Source organism: Chelonoidis abingdonii, chromosome 5, assembly GCF_003597395.2.
Source record: "Chelonoidis abingdonii isolate Lonesome George chromosome 5, CheloAbing_2.0, whole genome shotgun sequence".
Lineage (NCBI taxonomy): Eukaryota > Metazoa > Chordata > Testudines > Testudinidae > Chelonoidis > Chelonoidis abingdonii.
This window is the reverse complement of record NC_133773.1, coordinates 101,020,130-101,043,441: the sequence shown is the minus strand read 5'-3', so window position 1 is coordinate 101,043,441 and position 23,312 is coordinate 101,020,130. Positions and strand designations below refer to the sequence as shown.

Here is a 23,312-nt window from a genome sequence, read left to right as displayed (position 1 = left end):
CATTTTGTAAAATGCATGGGGAGAGTCACGTACCCAATGGTGGGATCCATAAAAGGCAGTGAGGAGCCACTTAAACCGAGCCAATAAGAAATGCCAAGGAAACAGGTAGGCCTTAAACGCTCCCCCCACCCCCTCAATCAAAGGGACTAAGGCACCTCAATCCAGGCTGGAGGCGGGCAACCTCCTTCAGCTCAGGAGCTCAGAAGTGCCTTTTTTTTGGGAGGGTAAGGGGGTACAGGGCACACGCACAGGGGATGTCATTGGAACAGGGACTTGAGTCTCCACCTCGCAGGTGTATGCCCTTACTAGTGGCCTATAGGCTTATTCATTCTTCTCCTGGCTTAATGTCTATTAACTATTTCACATCAAGTCAAAGATCTTAAACGGAGGATTAAGAGAGCCCCTGTTGCACCCCCAGTACCCCAAAGTCTAATGGTTAGGGCATTCACCCAAGAGGTTGGAGACCCTGGATTTCCCACATCCTGGTTGAGTGCTTTAACCACTGGGCTAGAGGCTATAAAATGGGGGAGAGGGATCAACAGGTGGGGCAATACCTATTTTGAGGAGCCTGCTGGGGCTTAGGCATGAGCCTGGCATCTGGGTATCAGGACTTATGCAGCTGCATACATGGCCCATGGACTTTAGCTGCCTCCTTATCCTGTAGGGGTGCCTAAACAGGGGTTTTGAGGATCTACATTTTAGGGATTTAGGTGCCAAAGTCTTTCTGGTTCAGCTCTTACTGCAGATAATTAAGTATGTTTGTGTAAAGTTTCATGTGTTAAATGATTATCATAATCTTATTGCTATATGCGCCAATTGCTTACAGCAATAAACACATTGTTCCGTACTGCATCTTCAGAATATACACAGCCAAGTATTACATTCGTAAGTGCCAAGAACTTTTCAACCCCATGAGCCCATGTTACCTAGGGTTTTGGGGCCTCCATGTCCTTCTAGCCATAAAGAAAATGAAGGGTTCATGGGCCTCCTGACAACAGCTCACAGTACCCGTCGGTCACAGCCCCCAAGCCGAGAACCCACAAAACAGATGGAATGCAGACTTTATTACTGAAACGTATTTAATAGCACAGACCTATTAGAATAATGAAAAGTAGAAATTAAAGCAGAAAAAAAATATCAAAACAAACAAGACTTATTCCTGGTAATCAGAGTGAGGTAGCAAGCTGACTACTTTATGAAGAGTCATGGTTAAATTCTTGCAGATTCAGTGGGAAGAACATCTGTTCCTGCTCATATATGGTAGCAGGAAGGGGAGAAAAGGGCTACTAAGTATTCATCATCTTGGATGGAAACATTTATTTTACTCAGTGCTGAGCAAAAGGAAAAAGCAGGAGAGCCAAATGCTTCTCTCTCTGTTTAAGACACTAGGGTGGCAACACTGAAACAGAGGAGAAATTTGGCCCCAAAAGTCTAATTAAATCCATCATTTACAACTGACAACAGATGCTATATGGTATGTATAACAGAGCCAAGACCAAGGAATCATTAAGGACATAGCTGGTAGGTCAGGCTGTTGTTGCAAACCCACTGCAGAACTATCACCGAATTAATGGCAGACATGGATCTAGCTCCCTGACACATTACTAAACATTTATATTGCATCAGTGCCCAGAGGTCCCAACAGGATTGGGACCTTACTGTTAAAACCGGATCAATATTCTATTTAACAGCTCAATCCAACTCTGTCTAAAGTCAATTAGAATCTTTCCACTGATTTTCACATGAGTTAGATCAGGCATCTAAGACAACAAAATTACCCCAGAGTCAAATTAAAATCTTCAGCAACGCCAATGACATTACTGAGCACCACATATTCCTCGATCAAAACAAGAACAATTCTGTTAATTACTTTTGGCCTTTTTGTTGTTTATAAAATTTAAAGTGCAGCTTGTGAATATTTCTAAAAGCAAAAGTTTACAGTCTGAAGTAAATGTTCATAAAAAAATTGATTACTAAAACCAGACAGGCCTGTACAATCTTCAACAACAAAAAAAAACACACAATATTTCAAAAATAGAGAGATTAGAAAATTTGGGTTCACATGTACCAGGTACACTGGTAACATTTCTAATGTAAAATCGATTTACAATTTAAGAACAATATCTTCTTTAAAAAAAATTCACACTGGCCCATTGTGATACTTCAGTACCTAGCAAAACTTATACTCTGGGTTTTTTGACAGGTGGGTCCTGCAGGCTGAACTTTGGAATTTCACATGAAGGAGCAAAAGGAATTCTTTTTGCTGACACTTTCTTCCCAATTGTTTCAATCTGGAAGAGGAAAGAAAATTTATATACTATGGTAAAGCTTGTGCAAAAAGAACCTTGTCAGCCTGTGAGGAATCTATGAACAAGTAAACTTGCGGGCTTTGCCTAAAGTTGTTATATACATTCAGTGGATAAAAGCCATATTAAGTGGTTGTATTTCTAATTCAAAAAAGAAGTTTGTCTACTAAAAGTGATCTCTCACTTTCCACATGCAAAACAAGCCCTTTAAGAATTGTTGCAGTAAAGAGACCCCTCAATCCTGGAAATATGTGCTTAATGCTAGGCAAGTGAATGTTCATTGACTTCAATGGGACTGCCTACAGGAGGAACAGGAAGTAGTTGCTTAAGAGTTTCTAAAATGTATTTCAAACTAGGGCTGTCAATTAAATCACAGTTAACTCACTTGATTAACTCAAAAAAATTAGTCGCAATTGATCACACTGTTAAACAATAGAATACCAATTGAAACTTATTAAATATGTTTGGATGTTTTTCTACATTTTCAAATATATTGATTTTTATTACAACAGAATACAAAAAGTGTACAGTGCTCACTATATATTATTATTACAAATATTTGCACTGTAAAAATGAAAAGAAATTAGTATCTTTCAATTACCTCATACAAGTACTGTAGTGCCATCTCTTGTTCATGAAAGTGCAACTTACAAATAGATTTTTTTTTTTGTTACATAACTGCTCTCAAAAACAAAACAAATGTAAAATTTTAGAGCCTACAAGGCTACTCAGTCCTACTTCTTGTTCAGCCAACAAGTTTGTATACATTTACAGGAGATGCTGCTGTGCTGCTGCTGCCTGCCTCTTATTTAGAATGTCACCTGAAAGTGAGAACAGGGGTTGGCATGGCACTTTTGTAGCCAGCATTGCAAGGTTTTATGTGCCAGATATGCTAAACATTTGTATGCCCCTTCATGCTTTGGCCACCATTTCAGAGGATATGCTTCCATGCTGATGATGCTCATTAAAAAATGTGTTAATTAAATTTGTGACTGAACTCCTTGGATGAGAACTGTATGTCTTCTGCTTTGTTTTACCCGCATTCTGCCATATATTTCATGTTATAGTAGTCTCGGATGATGACCCAGCACATACTTATTTTAAGAACACTTTCATCTCAGATTTGACAAAAAATGCAAAGGTACCAATTTGAGATTTCTAAAAATAGACACAGCATTCAGCCCAAGGTTTAAGAATCAGACGTGCCTTCCGAAATCTGAGAGGGATGAGGTGTGGAGCATGCATTCAGAAGTCGTAAAAGAGCAACACTCAGATACGGAAACTACAGAACCTGAACCACCAAAAAAGAAAAAAACTTTCTGCTGGTGGCATCTGACTCTGATGATGAAAATGAATATGAGTCGGTCTGCTCTGCTTTGGCTCATTATCGAGCAGAACCCATCATCAGCATGGACACATGTCCTTTGGAATGGTGATTGAAGATAAGGGACATATGAATCTTTAGCACATCTGGCTTGTAGCCAGTGTCGCAAGATATTTACAACAGCACCATGCAAATGCCTGTTCTCACTTTCAGGTGACGTAAACAAGAAGCGGGCAGCATTATCTCCTGCAAATTGTAACCAAGGATGTTTGTCTGAGTGATTGGCTGAAGTAGGACTGAGTGGACTTGTAGGTGCTAACGTTTTACATTGCATTGAAAAACAAAACAGTTATTTTTTGTACACAATTCTACATTTGTAAGTTCAACTTTCATGATAAAGAGATTGCACTACAGTGCTTGTATGAAGTGAATTGAAAAATACTCTTGTTTTTACAATGCAAATATTTGTAATAAAAATAAAAGTGAGCACTGTACATTCTGTATTCTAATTGAAATCAATATATTTGAAAATGTAGAAAAACATCCAAAAATATTCCCTTATTGTTTAACAATGCTGTTAATCACACTTTTTTTTTAAAAATCGCTTGATAGACCTATTGTAAACACATGAATAATAGCGCTTGGCTTTAAAAAAACACCAAACAAAAAACCCCACATCAAACAATGCAACTCTGCAAGGCTAAGAGTTTCCAACTTGTCTTAACTAGCCAAATAAACTAATCAAGAAACTTGTGTATACAAAAGCCAGGCAACGTCATTTCCATATGAGAGGCAAATCAGGTAACCACTTACACCCACTGAATTCCATAGACTTCAACATAAATGTTCCCAACCTACACTGGTGTAAGAGGAGAATTAGGCCCAAATAATTCTGTTCAAGAGTAGACTAGATTAGAGACCCAACCATTGAATACTTAGAGGTGTATCTTCCCCTCTTGAACAAGAGCTCATCCCTTGCTTATCTTAGAAAAGCTAACTACTACAGCTGGGCACACAGAAACAATAGCTGATTCTCCAAGCTACATGATAAAGTGGACCAAATAGCAATGTGCTAGATAAAGACCTCAGTGATGGATAATTTTACACTTCAGCATTTACTAAAGGAAACATTCCACTATAAACACTTGTCTAATTTGGTTTCTATGTTTTATTCAGAATTTAACTGAGCCTTGAAGTGATGAAACACTTGTGTCAGGAGATCATTCACTCAGATTTTAATAAAAAGAACAGGAGTACTTGTGGCACCTTAGAGACTAACAAATTTATTTGAGCATAAGCTTATCTTCCTACTGTATATTACACTGCACGCATCCGATGAAGTGGGTTTTAGCGCATGAAAGCTTATACTCAAATAAATTTGTTAGTCTCTAAGGTGCCACAAGTACTCCTTGTTCTTTTTGCTGATACAGGCTAACATAGCTACCACTCTGAAACCTGTCAATTTTGATATTCATCGTTCTAATGTTGCCAGAATACCAGCTATGGTCATGTCTGCACTAGGTGCCTTGCAGCGCTATAGCTGTACAGCTGTGTCACTGTAAGGTCTCCTGTGTGGTAATTAAACCATGCCCTATGAGCGGTGGGAACCATAATGCCAGGAAAGCATCTCCCACTGTCTGCATTGGCACATTTGTCAGTGAAACTTGAGTTGGTCGGGGATGGGGTGGGGGTGGTTGCCTGGAGGGTGTTTTTTCCACACCGGACTGACAAAAGTTTTGCTAACAAAAGTTCTAGTGTAGACAAAGCCTATGTTTGTGTAGTAAAACTCATTTGTCTACGTTACTGAATGTTGATGAAACAGCCTGATGTGGCTTGGGTTTTAAAGCAATATCAGTTTACAACCAGAGCTGTATTGTAGGAAAAGTGCTATCAGTGATGGCCTTAATAAAAAGACCTTTACAGGTTAACTCTAAAGCAAGGTATTAAACTCACATACTAGATTCTTCTTGTGATTCAACCATACTTCTCCAAACGGAAAAACAGCTAGTTACCTGGAAGCCTATGACTTGTAGCTCATTATGAAGATCATCAAGAACTCTCCTACCATCAAAGATGAAAGCTGGTTTCAGCATTTTTTTGTGAATGCGCTCATAATCCAGTTCCTGTAAATGACCCACAGAATTTGCATAAGTGTCAGAATTCCTCTTACCTTTAAAAAAAAACAGGAAAAACAAATATTTTTACCTTAAACATATCCCACTCTGTGCAGATAACCAGGGCATGAGCACCATCACAGGCTTCATATGGGTCTTTACTAATAGTGACCAGACGAGACACTGCAACAACAAATAAATGGGAAAAATGAAGCATTGTACTTCCCCATTTCCTGGCAGCATTCTGATGTGTACTCCCTGATAGGACAATTTCCCTGCTAGCCCTACTCAAACACAAACTTTCAATGTCAACAACACCTGAAGATTTTTCCCTTATCTAAAGGTCCTAGGGCCACTGAAGGCTACAGTAGCAGTGGGTATTCAATATCTCTATAAGGTCAGGGCACTTAAGTTTGAAAGTTTTATTGCAGATTCACTAAGGAATTAGTCGTAATTGTCCAATACTTAGATCCAGACATGGATAGAGCTCATTGTAAAACAATCAATACTGAGTAGTGATGATAGCAGCACAGTGGTTTTCAAACACTCCCCATGCACATTTACTATTTAATACTGCATACACACTACATGGCTTCTGTTAGCTGAGCTCACTGCACATACCAGGGGCTCCATGCATTCCTTCATAAGCTCCCTGTGTATCATCCCCCTCTTGCTTCATGTCAGGCTCTCTAGGTGCCCCTCATTTCCTCTTGTCCCCAATACTTGGGTCTCTGTGTGCCTCCACTCCTCTCTTTATTTTCTGTTAGGGCATTCTAGAATTATGGCATTACAGACTTAGACCAAGTCTACACTAGGAGCATTTTGTTGGTATAGCTATACCAGCATAATATAATAGCAAAGTGCTCCTAGTGTGGATACGATTTACTACAACCCCCAAGAGCCCACGGAATTAGCTTCCAGAAAATTATAAGGAGTTCTTTTCTGGACTAGCCAGGCACAAGACTGAACAGGTACCATGTAGGAACCTGGAAGGGGAGAAGGAGCTGGTCAAATGGCACTAGTCTCCTTTCTCCCACCTTATTGTTCAGTTGAAAGAGACACTCTTTACACAGCTTTAAAATTAATGCGTCAAAGGGGACAGACTTGCACAGAAGTAACTTTCACAAATGCAAACATTTTAGAAGCTATGAAGAATTAAGTTAAAAAAAACAACTTGACAATGAACCTTTTTAACTGAGGCAAAACCCTGATTTAATAATTTAACTGAGCAACCATCTTTGCCACGCTGAAAGCAATTTCAAGAGCACTGGATGGATTCTGCCTGGTGACACACAGCAGAAGGATAGAATTTATGAGAAGCAAAATTCCCTCACCTTGGTCATCTTCTGAGACACCTGGGTGTGAAAGATCCAGGATGATCTGTTCCCTTGGTACTTTAGGGTCATATATATGGAGTTTTGCTCCTTCATCCATTAAATATTTGCTGATGTAAATACTGGAAGACTCTCTAAGAAAAGAAGTCAGCCTGTTAATGGAAGTCTTCAGACAAATATTTAGATTTATTTAGAACAACACGAACAAATACTCAGAAATGAGCAGTGCCAAAGCTTTCAAACTGAAATTATTGAATGTAATTCCAATGATAACACATGGCCCCAGGAAAGTAAATCAGTAAAAATATGAAAATAGAAGAGAATAGCTTAAAGGATTTAAAACAAAATTTTAGTCCCAGACATAAAGAAAGCTCATTTACAATGTTTAAAAAAATATTTTTAAATCTATTACTATAATCTGGTTCAGTCACAATTTAACGTATAATTTGGCCAAGTAGTCTGAATGGGGCCAAAAACCACACTCAATGGGATGTAATAGGGTGGTAGATTCCCTGCCTGTGAATACAGAACTCTAGCATCTGAGTTTAGGGTGAGTCAGCAGAAAACTCCAGCATTATGGTTTTGAGTAATTACAAGTAGGACTCCATGTCTTTCATGGATTCTGTGACTTTCTGCAACCTCCGTGACTTCTGCAGGGGCCAGCGTGGTTGACCCAAGAGCCGCCCAAGTAGCTGGCTCTGCGGCCAGCAACTGGAGTGGTCATTAGCCAGAGCAGCCGTGGGCCGCAGCCCTGGGCAGCAGTCGCCACTGGCCCGCTCCCTCCCCACCACATTTCAGCCAAAACAAATGTGGGGCATCTATTTGATCCTCTTCCCTATCTACACAGTTGAAATGGTGGTAAACAGTTCTCTTAACTGTGTATATTCAGCGCAAGATTAGAGAAGTCATTCTGGCATGCCTTATGACAGCATGAATTAATTTCATGCATTTTGTCACCTTGTATCTCCTGTATCCTTTTTGAATGCAAATCCTAGAATAGCAATCTTCTTGTCAGTGACCGTGTTAAACAAGCTGTCAATAATACGGGAAGCAAATCTCCTTCTCTGGTAATCATTCATGTCTATCACCTGAAATTATGCAGAATATGGTGGTATGAATGGGGTTACACTTGACCAAAGAAATGCAGTCTTAATATTACTGGGGAAAAGAGTGCCACTGCTAAGCCTCTGCTCCTGATAAAAGCACTCAGTTAAAACTGAACGAGGCAGATGTACATGTTTTAAATATTAACATGGTTGCAATTTTTATTTTTAATAGGTAAAATATGAGTAACTGAAGGACTAATCCAACTTTTTTTAATCACAGTAAAAGAAAAAGCAGTCTTGATCCTGATCTCATTGAAGTCAGTGGATGTTTTCAATTGATTTAACATTCAGAAACTACCAGAACCAAATTCTGCTGTCCTCATTAGTAAAATTCCCAATGAACATTTGCTTAAGAAAGGATCTTGGAAAATTTTGTCCTAACTTTAGGTGTTGCTCCATTGTGTGGAAGCTTCCCCCAGATCTTAATGGTTGATTTCATTTTTAAAATCCATTTTACTTTTTCCTTCTGTGCAATGTAGTGTAACCAACACCCTCTCCCCCTCTCCCGCAAAACACACAGCTCACTATCTTAGGCCAAGACATGGAAAGCAACAACAATAGGAGTGAGCATTGTGGTAAATTTCAGGGAGAAAATAAGCTTAGAAAATAAGGCCATTATGCCAGCAGACTACAGCGAAAACTGCACTTTTCTCTAGGTTTATGTATATATATTATGTAGTACATCTATTTTACACAACAGTCAGGCAGTTTTAGTACCACTTTAGTGCATACTGTAACATGTCAATGCACAAAGACTGGCACAGATGTAAGTGGTAGTGATGCACTTTAATGATAAAAACACTTCTCTTTGAGAAAGGCTTTGAGGCAATATGTAGGTTACTCTCTACCTCCGTATTAGAGCTGCTGTTTTTTTCCCCCTTCCCCTCAACATTTTAGCTCTTGACCCCTAGTCTTTTTTGGACCTTTGCCTCCAATGACCAAGAAAGCCAGGTTTTCCAGAGATTGTTTGGACAAAGGCATGCATACCTCAGATAATGTAGGCAGTAGCCTTCCCTGTGACTTTGAACATGAGCATATTCTCATTGCAACAAACAAAACTACACTTAACAGTGATGTGAACAGTGGCACATAGCCCACATCAGGTATAAGTTGCTTAAAAAATGTATGTTAATGGTAAAATAAGGACACTTGCACTGGTTTGGTTTTCTATACATGGTGTATAAATCACTCTTTGCCCCAGGGGAAGAAAAAAAGGTGGCAGAAAAGCACTTAAGAGGAAGGTTTAATGTTTTAGGCCCAATGGAAGTTCAGTGCCTAAATACCTTCAAAGATCTGATCTGGGACTTATCGCTACAGACTTCATGGTATCCTCCAGAATCTAAAGCCCTGTCTACAAGCAAACTTGTATGGCTTATTTAAACCAATGCAAACAACTACGTGGACACAAATTAAATTAAGAGCAGTTTATTTTGGTGTAGCTTAAACCTGTCCCTAATCAATTTAAGTTAAACCAAGATAAATCACACCTTTTATTCGTATAGCTGCATGCAACCACACTAGCGGGCTTCCACTCATTATGGGCTTGTCTATACATGAAAGCTCCCACTGGAATACGTAATTGACCTTCCCAAGAGGCGGTAGTTAGGTCAATGGAAGACTTTTTCTGTTGACCCAGTGCTGTCTACCCCAAGGATTAGGTCAGCTTAACTACGCTCCTCCAGGCTGTGGATTTTTCATACCCCCCCGAGCAACATAGCTGGGTTGACCTACCTTTTTAGTGTAGACCAGGCCTACATCTGTTTCTAAAACAGATATATTTTATAAAGTTTGTAGATCAGCCCTTAAACCAAAATAAGTGTCCACATGAAGGTTCATACCAGTTTCAAGTAACATCTTTAGTCTGCACCAATGCAACTCTAACATTCACCTGGGGCTTCAATTAACATTAAGTTGAGAAGAAAAGGACAAATTTACACTTATTGTTTCAGCTTGTCTGGCTCTAAGATCAGATTTCATTGTGGCGAGTCTTCTTTGTCAGACTCACCACAATGGAACCTGATTGTTTTGTCTTGATCTTAGAGCCAAACAGGCCGAAACAATAAGTGTAAATTTGTCTCTTTCTTCTCAACTTAATGTTAATTGAAGCACCGGGTGAGCATTAACCATTTCATGACAAAGTAAAACGATTTCCCCATCTTTATGCACCCCCCCCCCCGCTCCTCACACCTTCTTGTCAACTACTGGAAATGGCCATTTTGATTACCACTACAAACAGTTTTTCCTTTCCTGCTGGTAATAGCTCACCTTAACTGATCACTCTCATTATAGTGTGTATGGTAACACCCATTGTTTCATGTTCTCTGTGTGTGTATATTATATATCTTCCTACAGTATATTCCACTGCATGCATCCGATGAAGTGGGTTTTAGCCCACGAAAGCTTATGCTCAAATCAATTTGTTAGTCTCTAAGGTGCCACAAGCACTCTTGTTCTTTTTGCTGACACAGACAACACGGCTGCTACTCTGAAACCAACCATTTCATTGCTACTCCTCTTCTTAAAATCATCCAGCTAATGTATACTCAGGATAATGACGAGACAATGCCTTCTTTACCAACCAGGCTACAACACACAAACCAACCAGGCTACAACACAAAGATCACAGCATTAGTAGCTGAGCTAGAAACTGTTCTCACATGATAACACAATGCACTATCCACATGGATACCTGACAGCGTTATTAGTCTTTTGCTTAATCAAGTAATTGGCTAGTGAGGGTCTTTACAATGTTATCAGCTGCAAAGTGTTGGAATCAGCCCATGGGTTCTTGTGGGTTTTCTATAAAAACTTTACAGTTATTTGAAAGTGTACTAAAACAAGTTGCTTTCATTAATGCTGGACTGAGACAAGGACAGATTGTGGTTAAACAACAGGCATGGAGTCAGGAGACCAGGGTTCTGTTCCCAGCTCTATAACTTCCTGTGTTGTGCTGGACAAGTCATTTACCCTAAGGCACAGAGGGGTTACAACTACACTGCAATCAGAGGTGTGACTGCAGTTCCACTAGACATACCCACACTGGCTTTACTTGTGCCACCATGGCTAAAAACAGCAGTGTTTCTGTATAAGCCTACTCAGAACCCTGGGTTAGTCTAAGCCACCACATCAACACTTAGCCATGGTCGCACACTTAAAGCTAGCCTGGATGGGTCTGCCTGAAATCACACTTTGAATTTACATCCTCCATGTAATATAGGGTTAGTAATGCCCACTCTGAAGGGGTGTTGAATCCTTGTTTATTACATTTGTAAAGCATCCTAATAACCTCGGGTGGAAGGTGCTATGCAAAAATATTTATTACAAATATTTATTATCTCTATAGTTAAGGGTATATTTTAATTTCAGTTCCAATCACACTGAAGGATAAATGATTATTTGCCACAGAAGCCAAAGAATTACTGGCTCATTACAGAGGCAACAGTGACGTGCCCTACTTGAATAAGTATTACGCTAGTGAATGGACTCATACCTGTTGCCAATAGCGAGCTACTTCAGGCAAGTTCAGAGCCTCACAAAGGTACACTAAATTCAGAACATCCTTCTGAAAACAGCTACCACCAAATCCTGAAAGAAAGGAAATGGTTACTCAGATGGTCTTCATCAGTAAAAGATTAGAGTAGTTAGCAATATTTTTAATCACTTTATGTCTGGCATACGCCAGGGAACTGATGCAGGCCACTTTTTGATAGGCCTGGCCAGTTTCTCTACTCTTGCTGGTCAAGAGATGTAATTTGCCACATTTTTTTGCTGTGTGCACATGTGGCTGTGTGTGCGCTGATCTTGAAACTAGAAGCCACACATCACAACTAGGAGCACATTGTGGCCTGCACCTGGATCCTGCTCTGCATGCATAGCATGCACCCCATCTACCAGCTGCCAAAACCACAGAGGCTCCTCCCAACACCAGGGACCATCTGGGAAGTGGGACAGTCCCATCAGGGCCGGCTCTACAGTTTTCGCCGCCCCAAGCAGTGCACTGAATTGCTGCCGCAGACGGCAGGGGCAGTCCGTGTGCCTTTAGGGCGGCAGGCGCATTTCCACAACGGCGGCAGACGCATTTCCGCAGCGGCGGCAATTCGGCAGCAGCTTCTATGTTTAGCTGAAGCCGCCACGGACAGCTAAATATAGGAGCTGCCGCTGAATTGCTGCCACTGCGGAAACACACATGGCACCCTAAGGACACATGGACTCTACCCGCTGTCCGCGGTGGCAATTCGGCACGCTGCTTGGGGGCAAAATAACAGGGACTGCCACCCCTTACAGATGGCGGCCCCAAGCTCCAGCTTGGAATGCTGGTGCCTGGAGCTGCCCCTGAGTCCCATCACCTAGTGAGGTTCACTAGAGAATGGTAAAGGGGCTCCCTCCAGGGCTGCTCCTAGGAGGAGATGGGTATAGGGGCTCAAAGGCCAAGGGTGGAAGTCAGGTGGGAGAGAAGAGTAAATCTATGCCCCTCCACAACACAGACACTTTAAAATGGCACTCCTCAAGTTTGGCAGTTATTGACCAAAATATCAATAATAGTTTTCCAGGGATGGGCTGCCAGTCTTTTTAACTAAACTCCTAGGATTCTTCCAAATCCTGTTCCTCAATCCTACTTATTTTAGCAGCTAACAGGACCTAAAATCCTGTTAGTTTTGCCACTGACCTCAAGAAACCTGCTGCTTCCCCTAAGGACCACTACCCAGAGATTAGATTTAAACTAGTTTTAAAAAGGGTTCTGGATTCTCACTCACTATCATAGTCAGGAGCCAAAGAAGAACAAAAAGCTAATGAGGGGTTAAGATAATGAGTGGCAGGATCCAGAACTCTCAGATTCCCCTCTACCAAGCCAAAGAGGTAGGTATCTGAAAAAACGGACAAATTTGGATAACAGATTTTGCTGCTTGCCATTCCTCTATTATAAACATCTGTAGTTAAGACATTTGGTAAAGTAATTTTAAAAATTAAATACTTTTAGTATGGAGATTGTAGCCATGTGAATAGGGTTGAATCTTTTCCCACTGCCCCAGCTAATGGACATGCTCCACGAAGTTTTTGTCCCTAAGGCAGAGCCTAAGGATATTTGGCCAGTCAGACTGCAACTGTAGAATTTGCATACTGATAACTTTCCATATCAGATCTCAGTCTGCAATACCAAAGTCTGGATAACGGAATTCACTCTTCTGACTACAGTGTGGGCAGACTATGTAGTGACTAGAAAGCTACCCATCAACCAGCCAGCAGGGAATGCTCTAGAAGGATGAAATTGAAACCTCTCTTCCCTGATGGATGCTCAGTGTCCTAGCTAGTGCAGGCCAACCGGAAGTGTGAGACTCTTTCATTAAAGAATTTAAAAAACCAAACCAAACCAAACAAACCCACTACATCAACCATAGCATGACAGTAGGTCTTTTGTAAGCTGTTGTGCATTGAACAGTCACTTCAGAATACTAGTGTTTATTTTTAATGTTTCCAGTTGAGCTATTGTGCTGGATAGAGACAATTCTCCTACCAAGTCTAAAAAGAGAAAAAGATTCTTTGTTTACCAACACTGGCCTTCAGAAACTTATTTCCTATTCTTTGGTCCATTCCAATGGCTCTTGCTACCTCTTCAACATCAGCTCCTGTAGCTTCACACAGAGCACTGATTGAGTTAATGCTGCTGATTCTCTGGGCAAGGAAAGCATTAGCTGCCTGTAAATAAAACACAAACACCACAGAGGTGGTTTTCCCTTCTGTAAATAAGATGTCTGTAAGCCAATGGAGACGTGGTTTGGGTTTTTTTTTTGGTTTGGTACAGATAAAAAGAGGGGGATTACTTCAGTGTGTACACAGATTTGTTTTTGTTTTTTTGTTGATGGTACCATTTTCTGCTGTTTCCAATAGGTCTGATTTCATTCCCAAAATATAATTTATTTTGGATAAGGTCTTTTCTGATACAGAAAAGCCTATTAGTAAGTTGTGAACAAACAATTTTGATATGCAATACTGGAATCTCTTACAAGCATTCAGATAACTAGTTGCTATGGCTTTTGGAGGATTATTCTTAGTAATATTAGTGCTGATATTTTGTATTTAATTTGTTGACTGACATAGCACCATAACTGATACAAACCAGTTTGGAGAGCTCAGATGACCAAGTATTGGTTGTGAGGATTTTTTCTTTGGGAACCCAGTGCTCATACACAGCACATAGAGCATGGACTGCCTTCTGTCCCTCTGGAGTCTCATCTCCACCAATCAGCACTCTGTCTGGGTTCTTTAGGTCTTTGATAGCTGTTCCTTCTGCTAGGAATTCTGGGTTAGACAATACCTGCAAACAGACAGGAAAATAAAGTTTGAAGTAAAACAAGGAATGGGGGGTGGGCTGGGGGATGACTTTATCCGTAACTTCTAGATATTTACCTGCAAATTTAAATTAGGTTTTGTATTGGCATCAAATATCCGACGAATACTCTCTGCTGCCCGTACTGGGACTGTGCTTTTCTCGGTGACAATCTTATAACCATTTGAATTCTGTACAATCCGCCTAGCACATGCTTCAATGTACTTCAGATCAGCTGCCCGCCCTTTTCCCATCCCATAGGTCTTTGTTGGTGTGTTAACCTAGTTACAAGTTCATGGGAAGGAAAAAGTTATTACAATCTTTACAAAATTTTCACAAGTCTGAAGATACAGGAACTCCTGCATACATGAGATTACACTGCAAGGACAGGAAAGCTTCTGTTCTACTGATTCAGCCAGTAACTGGCTGCCAGATCAATGAACAGCTAGCAGAGGTATCAATTACTCATTCTAAGCTGTAAAAAAATATCACTAAGCTATGTTCATCGTCAAATAGGATTTACACAAGGGGCATTATTCATAGCATCTCTGCAGGCTTCAGCAGAGTCTAATCTTTATTCAAAATTGCTTCCCCATACCCACAAAGAGCTATTTCTAGTCTTCTCCCCAACTCAAGCTACTATACGTACACAGATTCAATTCCCCCTTATTTCCCTCTACTCTGAGGGATTCCTCTGATGCTAATAGAAGGGAGGCTACCTCCCAAAAACTATCTGACTGGAAAAGCTAAGTGCAGACCAGCCACAGAGCTCCTGAAAATTGCTATACTTGAGTAGGGTGGAGGGAAGTGTCAATATAGGGGAATATTTCACTTAACTGAACAAAGAGGGTCCTTCTCGTTACAAACTGAAGGCAAGAATATTTAAATTAAAACACAACACAGCATGTTTTACCAGCCAGGGACAGGAACTCAGCTGGCAATCTACACGGTGAATTAATGGCTGTCATCCAATAACTGGTTCAGTGATTTCATAGCATTAATATTAGACTTTACGGATTCATGCAGAAGATTCTCCCAGGGGACAGAGGAGAGCTCATTAACAAGAGCTCTTCTCAATATCACAGCTTTTAGTAAAGTATCTGAAGAATAGAACAACAACTGGTCCGCAGCCCCAGAGCTGTAGTTCTGTTAGATATGAAACTAGGTACATGACTTTTGACACTGCAAAATGCCACAAATGTGTGTTTAATAGGACCTGTTTCCCAATGTTTCAAGAAAGTGGAAATATTAAAAACTATAGGAGACTATCTAAAAACAAAAAGTTGCAGTCTTTTCCTCTCCACTAATTAACTGAATTTTAAAAAGTACTGAAAAAAATAAAAACAAAAAACAAAAAAACCCCCTCTTTATATCCAGATAAGTATTATACAATTTTCATCACCAATCCTGCAACGAAACCTGCTACTGGACTCTTATTTCTGCATGAGTCCCATCAATTTCAGTGGAATGCTACAAATAGAAGTCCACACTAGTTACAAAACTGTGGGCTTATTTTGTATTCTCTTCAGAAAATACTCAGCTATGTAAAGTAACAAGCTTATTATTTGTATATAGAGAGTCCAAAAGTTTGTTTTTCCTTTGCTATTACTTAAGAGTTTTATCATCCTCTCTGCAATCTAAGCATACCTGCATGGTAAAACCCGCCCAGTGCAGCACAAGTCTGTTATGCTTCCTGAAACTACATCACCTCTTCAAACAAAATAAAGGACTTGCAAAAAAAAATTGAACCCTCTCCTCCTCCTCCTCCCCACCCCCCGCACATTTGACTACAGAAATGTAATGATAGTAAATATCAAAATGCAAAAGAAACTACTTACAGAAATAAATACCAAATCAGCCTCTTTAATGGCATCGTCAATACTGGTGGAAAAGAAGAGATTCTTTCCTCGGCAGGACTCTACCACTTCTTTTAGCCCTGGCTAGAGAGAGAGATAGGCAAGTATTTAATAGTCAAAATTTGGTTAAAACAGGCAGCACACAACATTAAGTACAGCAAAGGTTCTGTTTTCAATTTTTTTAATTTTATCTTTATTAAAAGTCATTTCAAATCTGTCAGAAAATAAAACTTGTGTGCATTCACAGAGGATCGTACTGAGTACAAACTAATTATAGCCCTCTCTTTCACAGAAACATAGCATTGGGATGTTTCCCCAGCGCCTCCCCGCACTTGCAAGGGGCCTCTGGTTATTCATATACCTGGACAGACTCCATGTATTAGGACTTCATACAAAAATGTTTGACTTATTCGACAAACTAAAGCCACTACTCTAAATAAAACAGTAAAGAATTGTGAATTTAACCCAAATCCTACTTATAAAAGTACTATCAAAAGAATGACACAAGATCCTTTTTCAGTAACTGTATCAAGGTAAAGGTTCAGTTTGGTGGAAGGGAGGGAAACTGCACCTTACCTAGACAAAGACATTTTTTGCTGTCTCACTGTTTACTAGACATTTGACCTAACAGATATAAAAAATTAACTCAAGTAGAAAATCATTACCACAGAACCTGAGCCATTTCAAACAAACACCAGAACCCAGTTATGAATAAGATTAACATTCCAGCTGTGATCTTTGCTGGGATTCAGGTACAAAAACTGCTCATGTGGAAACCAAAGGATTAGCTTGTATCTTCCTATATGGCAGTTGAAGGAGGTGGAGCACAAAGTGCCAGGGGGTCAAAAATTGCAAATGTCTGAACTCATTCTTAGAAGTTTTGGAGTATTCTTTGTAAGCAATAGATATCCTGCTGGGAAACAGATGTGCTTCTGGTATGAAGAGATGCTGTGTTTTAATTTAAAAAAAAAAGCCAAAACATTTGCTCATCCATGTTAAGATCTGTACTCAATTCTTCCCACAATTCTTATTCACTAATCCGAATGCTACACATTTTATCATTAGTTAAATTTTAACCAAGCTCTGGAAACAAGAGGCAAAGGCTATGGTTTTGATTTTTTTAAACAAAGGTCAACAAAGCAACTTTGTCCTATATTTTATATCACAGCAAGGGTAAAAATCAGAGGTAATATCAGAAGACATGCTTCTCTTATTATGGCCAAAAGAACAATGTAAGGCAGCCTTGCAAAATTCTACTTTTCTTGCTTTTGAGGGCTGAGCAAAAACATTAGCTTTTTCCATTACAAAGTATGGGCAAGTATATCGTGAGCCCTGGGTCAGTACATTCTCAACAACACAGGGAAGTGGGGGGTGGCGAGAGCTTCTCTTTAATGAGCAAAAACTGTAAAGTATCAAGTGCTAAAAATAGTAATTTGTATACAAGACAATGGAAATCCTTTTGGCATGTAAAAAGCAATGATAATCAACAGATCTCTGACACTGAAATTAATGTATGTGCTTACTGAAAAATGATTTTAGAACTAAGAAACAACAAAAAAGATGTGAAGTGTTACTGGTTAGGGACTGAAAGGCTCTTGGCACCCCTGGTGATCATCAGGGTATCATTCAGGTTTAAAAAAAGCTGACTCCTTATAGGAAGGACTAAAGCTATAGCAAAAATCCTAACTTAAAGAAACACCACATTCCAGTGAACAACTAGCATAGGACCAGATTTTGCTACCCTAATGCCAGTCAAAAATCAGCGAGACTGCTTGTGTAGTGAGGTACTACTCACTTCAAGGAGTGGCAGAATGAGCCGCACAATGGTTTCTCATTTTCCTGTATGTTGCCAAATCACTTGTATGCTAGGTGAAATTTTGATTCACCATTTCACAGCCATTTGCAGTGGTTAAGGGAAAAAGTGGTGAATTCTTTATTGCCTCCTTAAATGTTGATGGCCCGTTTGCACAGGTGTGAATAGCACAGTTAGGCCCTGTCTCCACCCGCCAGGAAAATCATTCTCTCCCTTCTAGGAGCTCAGCTCAGCTGCATTACAGTTACAGAGTCAGGAGACATAACTGCAATATGGCTTGCTGTCCCCGACTTACAACTTGGTTACAATTTGTAATGTGGATAGGACCTACCGCAGTGGTTCAAACCATCCCCCTGGGACACAGATTGCCATCCACATTACATACTGAAACTGTGCTGTAACAAACGAAAAAACTTTGTCATAACTGGGTCTGCTGATTCAGCTAAAGTGTGTAGTGTACACAGGCCCAAAAAGAACCATGATTTTGTATGATTTACTGGATACAGTAAACATTTTTTCCTGACCAGGATGCACAAGGCCCAAGTCAGTCATCTGTGAAATACGCTCCAACATCTGACAGTACTAAGTTCATGGAGGCCAGCGGTCATTTCAAACCCTTGTTTACCGCACATGCTTAAGGTGTAGTTGTTGAAGGAGAATTCTTTTTGAATGAGGCATGTAGTTTTGATGTTCCTAGAACAGCCATTAGGATCAAAGAGAGGCGGGGGGGGACGGGACTGTTTGAGCAGAGGCAAATACTTTATATTAAAAAGACAGAAATGCTGTAATAAACACAAGTTTACCTCATAAATTGGAAGTGTATCAGAGTTCCAGGCATTGATTCTAGCTTCATTAACGTCAACAACTGTAACCTTAATTTCAGGGCACATATGTGCAATGACACTACATGTTGGCCCACCAACATAGCCTGCACCAATACAGCAGATTTTCTTAATTTCAAACATGGTTGCTCTAGTGGAGAAGAGGACAGAGGGAGAAGAGAGAGAGAGAAAAAGAGAGGCAAGGTCATTGTACAATAATTCAAACAGTAAAAGCCGCTGATTGACTATGGTAGCATAACAGGAGACTATCAGAAACATTTCCTTACATAATCAGTATAATCATAAAAAAAGTATCTCAACTGAGCATCCATTGAAATTAGCTAGTTAGTCTCTTGTGTCCAGAAAGACTTAAATCCTAGCTATACTAGCTAGGGAAATTCTGCTAGCATCTTTTAAATGAGACATATATAGATCATTAGAAAAATGCTAACATATTTTCCAGGGCGATCTTAAAACAGAAACTAAAAATATGACTAACATAAAGATCATTCCTGTTTAAATAGAAAAACTAGTATTGTATGATCTAAAGTGTAAATTGAGTCTATCCTCTAATAATAGATTTACTTCGCAGTGTAATTTTAATTTTAGTTAGTTTCAACAGTGATAAATCATGATAAACCACTCACTGCTAACCAAATAGTAATGATTCTCAAAATTAATCACCAGAGTTCCTATTCTGTCTGGAACTGAGCAACCCCTCATTGACGTCTTTGGGACTAGAGAGTGCTCAGCCACTTCAAGGACCGGACCATGGAAATGATAAATCCTTACAAAGTTTTGAAAGCTTATTACACCAAATACAGCTATCAAATTAACCATGCTGAACAGTGACATAACTAAAGACTTAGTTGCACGCTATCAAAATTAATTTTAGCAATAACATTGATATAGCTTATATTAATTTTGATGAGGAATTTCTCACAATTAGCCCCCTTTTCTTTCACAACTCATTAAATTTATTCATTTTAGAAATTTCTAAAGTCTATCACACCTTTCTTTGAACACAATGAATAATAGGCCCTGATCCTTCCCCCATTTAAACGTGTAGGTGTTTTGCCACTGATTTTCATAGGAGCCAACGTTGAGCCTTTAAAACTACACAATTATACTGATCATGTTGTCTCAGTATTTTAGGATCACTGTAATCATGACATGATTCAGCTTTATTTCCCATTGTGCTCTATGATTCATAAATCTTACCGGAGGTAGTGATCAGTCATTGTCCTGGCCATCACATTACTTTTACTACAGCAGTAGAGATTGCCTTCCTCCCGCTCCCCAAAATATACTGACGTATTACTGTATATACAATAAAATGATTCTAGAGAGGCAAGAATTATTCATGAGATTATACTATTACACTATTCCCTTTTTAACTAAAGTTGGCTCACTGCTGACAAAAGATGCTTCTATCAATCACTAATTATTTTAACAACCATTACACTTTTGGTAGTGTGCATTCTAGACAAGGGTACTCCACCCCTGCAAAAACGTGAAATGTTACAATCAAGGTGAATGCTAACCGGCACCCTTCTTAGCCATCTCAGTATTGAGATCACTGAATGGGCCTTAGCACTACACTTTCTTCTAGGACAGCATGGGGAAAGCTTGCAGAGAGTGCTACTGCTCATGCTGTATACTATGTATGTCATCTGTGAACAGAAAGAGGACTTCAGTCTTTAAGGTGAGCAAGGCTATGCTCTAGGCATGAAAATTTCAACAACAGAAGAGAAAAAGTGGTTCTAGAAAAAGATTTTAAAAGAGAAACAGATTTAGACTCCAAAGTCACCAGCCAGCAGGATACTAACACTTCACATTTTTGTGAGCAGCCGTGTGGAGAACGGATATTGCGAAAGCTTTTAGAGAACTGCAACTGTCCTCGAAGAAGTTGGACAAAGCAAGATTCCAGCAGTGTCACAGACCTGGGTGGAGGTTCACTGTGTGCTTCTGATCCCTGGAAGCTAAAGGGCAGGAAAAGCACCACCAGCGGCACAGTAACCTACACGGAAATCAGAGAGCGCCCCTCTAATCCCTGCTCCCCGCGGCGGGGCGGGGCAAGGCAGGACGGGTCCCTGCCCAGCCCTTTGTCCTGCTGTTTGAGATGACCCAGGCCATAGGGGATCACCGCGCTCAGCACTAGAGGGGGCGAAGGAAGACGATCTCGCGCGGGCTGGGGAGGAGGAAGAGGGAGGAAAATCCCGCCCCTACAAGGCAGGGGATGCGGATACATACAGCGCGGCCGGGGATCCCGACGCCCCGAGTCCCTCCGAGCGGGAGATGAAGGTGCAGCCGGAGCGAGGGCTGGTGGCGGGACAGGGAGAGGCGCCTGGCCAGACAGCAGCCAGGCTCGAGGCGCTATTTAAAGAGTCTCTTCCCGGGGGAGGAGGCCGGGCTGAGCCGCACCCAGGCTGGGGCGGGCGGGAGCCTGGGGTCTCTCCCCCGCGTCCCGCCCACCCGCAGCCAGCGAATGCCGGCAGGACAGCTCAGCACCGGCTGAGGCGGTGGGCGAGGAGCGGCAGGGTCCCCGGGCCCAGCTGGGGCAGGAGGTGACCTGCGCGCTCCCCCGGCGGCAGTGGGCCAGCAGCTCCGCCTCCCGCGCTGCAGCGGGGCCTGCCCCTCTGCTGCGTCCTCGCCGCCGCTCCCTGCTCAGACACATAGGCCTCTGTGCTGGGCCCGCTCCCTGCCTCGCCTGTGCTCGCCGGCGGCTGCGAGCGGATTAGTCCTGATGGTTTGAGCAGCTCCCAGGTAGCCACTCTCAGGACCCAGGGAGGCCACTGCGGGGCGCTTTGAGGCGGCGGCCCCTGTGAAGGCGGCATTTCCGGGCTGTCTGGGTCCGAATAGCCGCGGTGGCCAAAAACCCTTCCAATTGCTGCTTAAAACAGTAGCTGTCAATCAGGGGTATATGTACCTTTGGGGTAGGCTGAGGTCTTCCAGGAGGTACATCGACTCATCTAGATACTTGCCTAGTTTTACAACTGGCTACATAAAAAGACCAGTGCATGTTAAAATTTCATACAGTGACTTGTTTATACTGTTCCATATACTATACACTGAAATGTAAGTACAGTATTGTTATTCCAATTGATTTATAATTATATGGTAACAATTAGAAAGTAAGCAATTTTTCAGCAGGAGTTTGCTGTAGCACTTGTGCTTTTAAGTCTGATTTTGTAAGCAAGTACTTTGTAAGTGAAGTGAAACTTGGGGTACATAAGATAAATTAGACGCCTGAAAGGGGTACAGTAGTCTGAAAAAGTTGAGAGCCACTGGCTTAGAAGACTGTGCCCCATCCCGTCAGCCCCAAACCTGGCTTCAGCTTGTACACATGGTTGACCTCTAGGATGCAGTTCCCAAGGAAGGACTCAGTCCATTTAGTAACACAGGTCACACTCGCACTCAATCCCAGTTGAGAGAGGCTTGTTTGAGATATCTACCCCAGGAGCGTAGGCGTGCGCACGGGGTGTGCCAGATGTGCCCAGGCACACCCTAATGCAGGGATGGGCAAACTACGGCCTGAGTCCAGCTCCTCAGGGTTTTGGATCTGGCCTGCAGGTCTTGCCCGCTGTGGTGCCACAGGCCCCTGCACCGCTCTCTGAAGCGCCCAGCTCCACATCCCTGGGGCCTGGGGAGGGGGGCAGAGGGCTCCATGCATTGCTTCAGGCACTGCCCCCTGCAGCTCCCATTGGCCAGAAAGGGGGAACCATGGCCAATGGGAGCTTCAGGGGAGGTACCTGGAGGCACAGCAAGGGCAGCACACACAGAGTCCTGTGTCCCCCCCCTTCCCCAGGGGCTGCGCAGGGACGTGGTGAGTGGCATGGCGTGGGGCCAGGGCAGGCAGCCAGAGAGCGCGCTGCTGCCACCCAGAGCCACTTTAGGTAAGCGGCGCCAGGCCGGAGCCTGAACCTCTTTGGCCCCCCAACTTCTTGCCCTGAGCTCCCTGCTGCACCTGGCACCCCAACTCCCTGTCCTGATCCCCCTGTTGTGGGCAGATAGACTGCTGAGGCAAACAACAGTGGTAGTCCGTGCCCGGCGTGCTTAGCGCCAGTAAACACACCGGGGGAGAAGCAAGCAGAGTTTATTTGAGATCTCAAAGTGGTGCTGGGAGACTTGACATGCCTCAAATCCAGCACACCTAAAACAAGCAGTCTGTTCCTTTATATCCATGAGAACTTTTCTCGCTGACAAGCAAGCCCCCGTTTCCCCTCCCTCTCCCCCTTGTAGAGTTACATTGAACAGTTAATTAAAGCTGGCGTGAATTACGACCTTGTCTTTGTAAACCATTATCTCCCCTC

General features: G+C 41.7%; 1 protein-coding gene across 1 annotated transcript; it reads right to left on the bottom strand.

Moving 5' to 3' along the window:
- Nucleotides 1-1,061: 1,061 nt before the first annotated feature.
- UGDH (UDP-glucose 6-dehydrogenase) lies at nt 1,062-21,623 on the bottom strand. Its single transcript, XM_032790787.2, has 12 exons — nt 21,253-21,623; nt 18,982-19,150; nt 16,348-16,449; nt 14,590-14,790; nt 14,300-14,497; nt 13,731-13,878; nt 11,675-11,769; nt 8,036-8,166; nt 7,079-7,212; nt 5,836-5,927; nt 5,643-5,753; nt 1,062-2,291 (listed from the first exon to the last, which is right to left on the bottom strand). The coding sequence occupies exons 2-12, from the start codon at nt 19,141-19,143 to the stop codon at nt 2,181-2,183; spliced, it is 1,485 nt and encodes a 494-aa protein (XP_032646678.1). The 5' UTR covers nt 19,144-19,150; nt 21,253-21,623; the 3' UTR covers nt 1,062-2,180.
- Nucleotides 21,624-23,312: the final 1,689 nt, after the last annotated feature.

Bases quoted from the DNA above. Each gene is read 5' to 3' on its own strand.
- UGDH (XM_032790787.2), bottom strand. From the start codon at position 19,143: ATGTTTGAAATTAAGAAAATCTGCTGTATTGGTGCAGGCTATGTTGGT. The intron at 8,167-11,674 runs GTATGAGTCCAT...GCATAATTTCAG, and splicing joins TAGCTCGCTATTGGCAACAG to GTGATAGACATGAATGATTA. The intron at 5,754-5,835 runs GTAAAAATATTT...GGTCATTTACAG, and splicing joins CAGAGTGGGATATGTTTAAG to GAACTGGATTATGAGCGCAT.